General features: G+C 44.9%; 1 protein-coding gene across 1 annotated transcript in view; it reads left to right on the top strand.

Moving 5' to 3' along the window:
• Positions 1–805: 805 nt before the first annotated feature.
• LOC125039458 (monocarboxylate transporter 12-like) overlaps positions 806–10,000 on the top strand; it is a 65,087-nt gene continuing 55,892 nt past the window's right edge. Inside the window, exon 1 of the mRNA XM_047633410.1 lies at positions 806–2,327. Coding sequence (XP_047489366.1) covers positions 2,177–2,327 — 151 coding nt within the window. The 5' untranslated portion in view covers positions 806–2,176. The remainder of the gene's footprint in view (positions 2,328–10,000) is intronic.

Below are 10,000 nucleotides of genomic sequence, written 5' to 3'. Positions count from 1 at the left end.
TGAGTGATCAAAGTGTAACACGAATAGAAGTGCTTGATATAGAGCGAGTACACGCACTTGCCCGCACTTGTTATTCTATTTCTCTGGAAACGTCGAGAATCGGTGAGTCTTGACTGAGGAAAATAGGACATGAAGATAGTATACATTGAATTTTTTTATTCGTAGTCCAATGTATATGACAATTGTATATGCATTTTGGTATGCCTGTACATCTGCATTATATCTATCTATCAGTCTCTTTATCTATCTGTCTATTTATCTATCTATCTGTCTATTTATCTATCTATATATATACATATATAGATGCAGATATATATAGATATACAGATATATAATCTACATATACATATACATTTACGTATACACACACTATGTCTGTGTTTGTAGTCATGAAATTGTATGTCTATTAGAAAAACTTAATTAATCTGAACAGAACATCTGGTTATCGGATAGGCCTATGCACCTATCACTTGTAGATGCGCATATTATGTGTTTACTGAGATGAAAACCATGCAAATACCTACAGGTTTACAAAACGTAACTATCTGAGGAAGAGCTCTCTCAGATATCAAACTGGTTATTCACAACAAACAGAAAGTCGAGGTTCTATCTAGCCGTTGTAAACTCGTGCAATGGATCAGGTCAGCGCTGTTGTGCGGGAAGCAACACTGCGATTTTTAAGTCCCAAATAACTATCCCCCAGAAACACAAAGGAAACAGAAGGAGAAGAAGAAGAAGAGGAAAAGGGGGTACGCGGCGACTGAGTGGAGGCTCCCGTTCTTAAGCGGAGGTTATCGACGGCCGCCGCACTCAGCAGCCAGTGCTCTTCCAACGGTCGTGAGAGGAAGCCACGTTCGCTGGGCTCTCTGGCGCGAGGTCCATGTGGCACTTTCTTTGTCTCGGGTGACAGCCTTAGTACTTTTTCATTGAGAGTGATGTCGACAATTTAACATTTGTGGTTTGAATTGTGCATTGTGATACGCTTTTTAGCGCTCCATCGCATATTCTTTATCGAGTTTCCATGGAAAAGTACCATAGAACTGAATGCACATGATTGGAAACTGATACGAGACAGGAAGTTGGTGAACCAGCATCTCTACGCTTATCAGTACAAGCGACCTCAGAAGAAATAGTTCCGACGGAGGTTTTCATGTAGCAAAGAAGTTAGTGTTTATTTGACATAACACCGCTGGCGAGAAGAGCGAGTGCTAGCAAGCGCCAAGTTTCAGCTCTGCATCCCAAAGTGACTCATTGATTTTTGTCAGGGAATGAGTGTGTAGTAAGCTCGGAGGCGCACACACTCCCCTAGATGGTAGACAGATAACGAAGACTCGAGACCTGATGGTTAACGCTCTGAGTCGAAATCAAGCTCGACTCGTCGTCATAACAGCAACACTCCTAAGGGGTTTGAGTAGATTTGGTCAGTATCTGGCCCTTATAGGTTACCTATCCGTCAGAGATTTTCCAGGCAGGTAGTCTGAATAGTTTTGAAGGAAATTTCGCTGCATGAGCCTCAGATTTGATTTATATCGAATGTCTGAGTCTTAAGGAAGATTTTTGCAAAGAAATCCTGCCGAGTTCTTTGTTTACTGTGATCACCTGTTTGCCACCTTCCGCGCGCGCTGACCGTAGAGAGGAAGAGAGTGAGTTCAGAGTTACAACTAGCATCTCGTAACATTTACACCTTCAAGTATATATTTTACATATACTGGGAGAACCACCAATCCTCAGCCAATATTACGTATACCCGGTTACGTTTCGACCTTTAAGCGATAGTCTCCAGAGATAAGATTGTGCTACGTGAAAAGGTGCTGAAGGTAACAGCACAATCACCACACAGAGCTGGTTATCTGATGACCAGCATTCACCGTAGTCTAAACTTGCAGATCTCCCCGCTAGTAGTGAAAGCCACTCACTCGGAGTGAAAGTATGTTCTGCTCTCTGTCAAGTCGATGCGCATCCATGAAGTACCATTAATTGAATAGCCAATCAGATAGATAAATCTGCTAGATCATATTCCGAACTAGCACGAAGAAAGAAGAGGAAGTGGTCAGTCAGTACAAGAAGCGAAGCATAACTCGGTAACCCTTGGTGGCGTAGAGAGAGAACCACAAACCGGTTCAACAAGCTCGTGACAAAACCCTGCCACCACTACCGGTCTCTTCCACCCCCAGTCATGACGGTCCCACAGCACGAAGTATCTCCCAGGAAGGGGGACATGGAAGACGAAGGCGATGAGAGGCAGGAGGTCAAGACCATTCCAACGCCCCCCGACGGAGGCTGGGGATGGGTGGTCGTCTTCGCCTCCTTCATGATCCACGTCTTTGGTAAGTACACGTGGAGACAAATTCTTTCGGGAAACGTTTGCTGAGATCAAGGGGGGGTTGGGGTAGCTAAGTGAAAGTTTGTGTTTTTTGTTTGTAAAATGGTGTTAAGAAATGTTTTTATACTTACTATTCACGAATCGAGGTTTATGCAAGACTGTAAAATGCGTACATATATGTAATTGGGTTAGGAACGGGATTGGTGTCATGCAGAAGGGAATTCGTTCCGGAAACGTTTGTTGTCTGAGTCCGCAATGAGGTGCCAGCAGAACTGTCTTTTTAAAGGAAATACGAAAGAAATGCGTCATTGTTATTTTTGTCCTCGGGAGGAAATTATTAGAAAATTACAAAGGATATTACAGAATACATTCTGAATTACATTCCGGAATTTTGTAAAAGGGGTCTTGAACTGTGGAACGTCTGAAATGCATGCAGATACGGATACACTTTATTCAGCTCTGCAATATAAATGTAGGCCTATAGTTCTTCCTCGCTCCTATCCCCCGTTGCAGACGCAGCTATTTCAGTTTGTCAGGAGGGGCAGTTTATGTCATTAGTTTAAAGACAAAGGAACGGAGTATTTTACAATAGCTTCATAGGCAGGTTTGTCAACTGCGGCTGGGGGGTGATAGGATCTAGTTGCCAAGTTACAAATAGGATAGAAATAACTTGAAACTGTGACTGAAGTAGTAGCGCATTATATATATATATATGTGTGTGTGTGTGTGTGTGTATGTATGTATGTATGTATGTATGTATGTATGTTTGTATCAATTTGTCTGTCTGTCTGTCTGAGAGAGAGAGAGAAAGACAAAAATGGCGTGCGTGTGGGCTCCTAATATTTCAACTGATATCAAATCCCGAAATTCGTGCCAATACTCCTAATCTTCAAAACAATATGTAGGCCACTCTGCGATAAATTCGGCATATAATCTGTATACATGTCTTATCTCCTTTAATGAATCGAATTTAGCGTCGATAAGATCTGTTAATAAGTGATTTGTGAAGAACATATGTTCACGTGGGGTAGAGGGTGAGGCGCAGTTTGTAGTCTAGGTGAATTCATTGCTAAAAATCCCATGAAACAAGCCCTATAGCCTACGATATTCTATCATCTTCAATGTATTATTGCGAAATTATAGCAAGAAGTAGGTTATTCGACACCATTTTAGAGACGGTACCAGGAGAAAATCTTAATAATGCATACCATAACGATTATTATCTCGTCCGTGGGCCTTTATCTAGCCACTTACGCGTTGAGTGGAAAACCGATATAGATAACACGATTCACAAGTGTCACCATCTCGAAGAGGTGTTTATGAGATCGTATCTGTCATCTTGGGGAACCAGAGCCAGTTAGAACTTGATAATTATTATTTTTTGTCCCCAGAAAAATGCCGTATTTCAAAAGCAATAGAACATGGTAGCAGAAAAGACGAGTCGCTAGGCCTACTCTGAACTGGACATTGGCCCTTAACGACAGTGGTGCTATTTGCCATTGTCTAATGATTCCAGGACAGTAAGAACTTTCAAGTGGATACATGGCTGTGCTGTAATTCGGCTATGTACTTGGTGGAGTTCTTTGTAAAGATTAGATAAAGATAAACTACGGAGATTTTATTTTCTAATGAAGATTGGGCTGTATGAGATCAAGTGGCCGGAAAATTGTCAGGGTCAGATAAGTCGAGACAAGATAATTCTAGAATGTTGGGGGATATTTTTATCTACATATCTCTCTCTCACACACACACACACACACACACACACACACACACACACACACACACACACACACACACACACACACACACACTCACACACTCACACACACACACACACACACACACACACACACACACACACACACACACACACACACACACACACATACAAACACACACGCACGCACGCACGCACGCACATACATACATACATACATACATACATACATACATACATACATACATACATACATACATACATACATACATACATACATATATACATACATATATACATATATACATACATACACACACATACACACAATAAAACTTACATACATTCATACACTGCTTATGTGCTTGTCCTGTAAACCTCATATTCAAACGAGGAAAGTTGTCCTTGTTAATGATTACCTCTCAGAGGGCAAGAGAGTGACAGAAATAGAAATCAAAAGACAGACAAACATCCAGCCAGCCAGCCAATTACAGATAGCAAACAGACAGACACAGATAACCAGCCAGCCAGCCAAAGACAGACAGACACACAAACACAAACATCCATCCAGCCAGCCGATTACAGATAGCAAACAGACAGACACAGATAACCAGCCATCCAGTCAATCAAGGACAGACAGACACAAACACAATCATCCAGCCAGCCAGCCAATTACAGATAGCAAACAGACAGACACATATAACCAGCCATCCAGTCAACCAGAGACAGACAGACACACAAACAGGCAGAGACACGAACACCGACCTCCCCACTCCACCCAGCCCTTGGTACACGTAGACCGGAAATCTCAAGCGTGGCTCCACCTCTCCACCGATTCCCTCCACCGATACGATACCCTTCTTCACTCATACCCAACAGTGCCCTCTTCCACTGATGTCTTCCTCCACCGATGCCCTCCTCCACCAATTCCCTCTTCCACCTATGCCCTCCACCGATCCTCCGCTTCACCGATACTCTCCTCCACCAATAGCCTCTTCCACCGATGCCCTCTATCTATATCCTCCTCCACCTGTGCCCTCCACCGATACTCTCCTCCACCAATAGCCTCTTCTACCTATGCCCTCCACCGATACTCTCCTCAACCAATAGCCTCTTCCACCTATGCCCTCCACCGATCCTCTCCTCCACCGATAGCCTCCTCCACCTATGCACTCCACCGATCATCTCCACCAATACCCTCTTCCACCTATGCCCTCCTCCACCAATACCCTCCTCCACCGATACCCTCCTTCGCCGATACCCTCCTCCACCGATACCCTCCACCGATACCCTCCTCCACCGATACCCTCCTCCACCGATACCCTCCTCCACCGATACCCTCCTCCACCAATACCCTCCTCCACCGATACCCTCCTCCACCAATACCCTCCTTCACCGATACCCTCCTTCGCCGATACCCTCCTCCACCGATACCCTCCTCCACCGATACCCTCCTCCACCGATACCCTCCTCCACCGATACCCTCCACCGATACCCTCCTCCACCGATACCCTCCTCCACCGATACCCTCCTCCACCGATACCCTCCTCCACCGATACCCTCCTCCACCGATACCCTCCTCCACCGATACCCTCCTCCACCGATACCCTCCTCCACCGATACCCTCCTCCACCGATACCCTCCTCCACCGATACCCTCCTTCGCCGATACCCTCCTTCGCCGATACCCTCCTCCACCGATACCCTCCTCCACCGATACCCTCCTCCACCGATACCCTCCTCCACCGATACCCTCCTCCACCGATACCCTCCTCCACCGATACCCTCCTCCACCGATACCCTCTTCCACCGATGCCCTTCACGCCGGTGCCACAGAGTCTCCTCTCATCCCTCCCCCTTTCCCTGCTCGGCCATGACACGCGCGCTCGGCCAGTCATTCGAGTCATTGTCACGTACGTTCTGTTTGCGTGCGTTCTCTGCGTGTGCCTGGGGCGACCTTAATCTCCTGGCGTTTTTTTTCTTTATTTCTTTCTTTCTCCTTTTTTTTCTCTCTCTCTCTTTCTTTGTCTTTAGTGTTTGGTGTGTGTGTATTTGTCTGTCTCTGTCTCTTTGTTTCTTTCTCTCTCTCTCTCTCTCTCTCTCTCTCTCTCTCTCTCTCTCTCTCTCTCTCTCTCTCTCTCTCTCTCTCTCTCTCTCTCTTCTCTTTGTTATATCAACAACAAAAGAATCGATGCCTTAGTTTAAAGGGTATGGCATGGCCTTGCATGGGGTTGGAGGCGTGTGGATGAAGTGAGAAAGAGACGTACAAACAGGCAGACAGGGAGGGTTGGAGGGAGGCAGACTGACTGAGTGACTGACTGACTGACTGACTGACTGACTGACTGACTGACTAACGTATTGACTGACTGACTGATTGACTGACTGACAGACAGATAGATAGACACAGAATGACTGGCGTACTGACAGACACAGAAAGACTGACTGACTGACTGGCAGACAGACAGACAAACAGACAGACAAAGACTGACACTGACAGACATATAGACAGACAGACAGCGTTTATTTTTATATTTATGTCATTATTTAATATTATTGTTATTATTATTAGTAGTAGTACTACTACTACTACTACTACAACAACAACTACTACTACTAATGCTACTACTGCTATTACTATGACTATGACTATTACTATTACTATTACTATTATTTCCACTCTCACTATCATTATGCTATTACTGTTACCATTACCATTGCCATTATCTTCATCATCATTATTATTATTCTTACAGTTTTTGCGTAAGTGCCTCCCTCGTCTATGCCCGTCCTTTTACGCTCCTAAGGCGGCGACCTCACTTGTACGACCTCCGGTGTGATCCGCACGTGATAGCACAAGGAACCAGGTCGTGTGTGGCTGCCACGACCACCCCGAGGTTGTGCGGCTTGTGTCGTACCTTGGGGAGATAATGGTTTGACTGCGGGCGTAAGTGGATGGGCGTGTGTGTCTATGTTGTGTGTGGGATGGGAGAGAAAAAAGAAGAAAAATATATCACAGTTAAAGGTTTGATTAAGAGAAAGTTCGTCACTACGTTTCGGGTTGAGGGTGTAGTCCTGTTCAGGAGGAGGACACCTTGTGTTGTTTCGTCTCCTTCTTGCATATGTTATCGCGTTTGCGTATTTTGGGACTTGGTATATACATCTTTCCCTTTTCTGTACAAGAGGATATGCCGATAGAAAGAACGAAAGACAGAGAAGGATAGGCGAATAAAGGGGATGGAGTGGAGCGGTAGGCAAGCTAGCAGACAGACAGACATATAGTCCGACACAGCCAGCTCAGAGACAGTCAGACAGATAGACGGACGGACGGACGGACGGACGGACGGACGGACGGACGGACGGACGGACGGACAAAGAGACAGACAAATAGATAGACAGACGGACAGACAGACAGACAGACAGACAGACAGACAGACAGACAGACAGACAGACAGACAGACAGACAGACAGACAATCCAACACAGCCACCTAGCCATTTCAGGACACAGACAAACAAACCGACAGATAACCACAGAACGAATGAGGGAAGGGGGGAAGGAAAGGGAAGAGTCATTGAACGCGAAATCTAGGTCAGTGTGAGGGAGGGATTGGAGGGGGGGGGGGGCGGGAAGGGGGCGTGGCCAGCGCGGGTAAGAGGTCGAAGGAGATAAATAAGTTTGAATCGCGTTTGTCTAGGGTCAGTCAATCAGCTCGAGTGCTCGTTGTGCGCTTAATGGTTTGGGTGGTTAAGGTTGCGCAATTGTTGAGAGACTTTTTGTCATGTTTTTTAAAATGTATTTACTTAAAACAAAATTAATTTTTTTTTTTTTTTTTTTTTGGCTTTGAATTTCTCAGCCTCTTTCTTCTTTTCGATCTATTATGCTCTTCTCTTTCTTTCTCTTTCTCTCCCTCTCTCCCTCTCTCCCTCTCTCCCTCTCTCCCTCTCTCTCCCTCTCTCTCCCTCTCTCTCCCTCTCCCACCTTCCCTTTCTGTCTGTTCTCTTCAAATTCTGCATTTTCGCAGTCTTTTCGCTCAGATGATCGGTATTTTATCGTATTTTCATTATGATGATGTATTCAGAATATTTTGTTCATAGCCTGCGGCGCAAGTGTGTGCAATTGCATTATATTTGCAAGAAAATACAATAACGTTATGATGACAGGTAAAATGTGAAGGGGAAAAGAGAGAGAGAGAGAGAGAGAGACAGAGAGAGAGAGAGAGAGAGAGAGAGAGAGAGAGAGAGAGAGAGAGAGAGAGAGAGAGAGAGAGAGAGAGAGAGAGAGAGAGGAGGGTAGAGACTTAAAAACTGAAGAAGGCATGTTACCTAACGACGTCGACAACCCATAAAGAATCATTAATTCCACTTTTACAAAAACGAACCGTAGTGTAGACATACAAAGAAAACCCTTTCATATTCAGAGGCTCAGCTGTTGTCTAGACGGAAAAGGGGGGGGGGGTAGGTGGAGAGGGAGAGAGTAGGAAGGGAGGGAGAGAGAGGGTGGCGAGGGGTAGAGGGAGGGAGAGGGTGGGGTTGGGAAAAGGGAGAACAGGGAGGCGAGAAGGAGAGGGGAGACAGAGTGGGAGGGAAGGGAGGGGGAGAGGGAGAGGGGGGGAAGAGGGGAGCCGAAGGGGAGAGGGAGACGCGGGAGGGGAGGGGGAGAGGGAGAAGGGAGGCAGAGGGGGAGGGTGGATGTGGAGGCGAGAGGTACGCAGTGTTCCTCCTTAACCTGTCACTCGCATGTGCTCTGGACCAACATTGATAAAGTTCATGTGTTGTAACAGTATTTATTATTATTATTATTATTTTTTTTAGTTATTTTCATTTTTCATTTAGTTATTTTTGTAACTCTTTTGTTCGTTTATTCGTATTTCCATGACGGAGACGGCTAAATGGTGACAGGTATTATGTACAAACGAACACGCCCATCTGCACGCCATGTGTATACACATACGCGCGCACGCGCTCACACACGCGCGCGCACACACACACACACACACACACACACACACACACACACACACACACACACACACACACACACACACACACACACACACATACACACACACACACATACACATACACACACACCCACGCACGCACGCACACACGTGCGCACGCAAACGGGAAGTCATATAAAGCTAGAATATTTACTCATTGCTCCCTACACTCTTCCGCTATGCGTCTGTAGTGTGTGTGCGTGTGTGTGCGTGTGTGTGTGTGTGTGTGTGAGTATGTGTCTGTGCCTTTGCATATGTACGTGTTTATTTGCATGTCTGTTTCTCTCGTCTTGCTAATTCTTCTTATAAACTCCAAAAGGTCGAAAAAAGACGACACCGCAGCCTCGGCCCCGCGCAAATCGGACCTTTAACTCGGCTTCGTTTCAAGTTCAGTGACCCCCATTTTCCGTGGCATTTTGGTTGACCTCCAGGAGCCGTTACTTCTGGTGTGCAGGTTGTCGAGGTCATTAATTAATTTGCGTTCGTATGCAGGGGACGAGACACTTTACTTTTTTATGCAGTGCCGGTCTGGTGAAAGTGTAAATTAGTATGTGTGTGTGTGTGTCTGTGTGTGTGTGTGTGTGTGTGTGTGTGTGTGTGTGTGTGTGTGTGTGTGTGTGTGTGTGCGAGCGTGTATATATATATATATATATATATATATATATAGTATATATATAATTATTTATTAATTTATATTTAAATGTATATATATGTATGAATATGAGTATATATATATGTGCGTACTATATATATAAATATACATACATATATATGTATATATACACATATACATATATATGTATATACGTACGTATATATGTATAATAATCTATTTATTTGTTCATGTATACTAAAAAAAAGAGCAAATGAAACCCTTCAGAAAAAAACTTAAGATCAAGAATTAAGCATAAGGAAGAAGATAACGCTTCCTTGAGAGCACGTGGACGATACTTCAGCGGC

This window comes from Penaeus chinensis, chromosome 27 (assembly GCF_019202785.1).
Source record: "Penaeus chinensis breed Huanghai No. 1 chromosome 27, ASM1920278v2, whole genome shotgun sequence".
In the NCBI taxonomy this organism is placed as follows: domain Eukaryota; kingdom Metazoa; phylum Arthropoda; class Malacostraca; order Decapoda; family Penaeidae; genus Penaeus; species Penaeus chinensis.
Note: the sequence above shows the minus strand (reverse complement) of the source record. Positions and strands in the feature narration are given on the sequence as shown.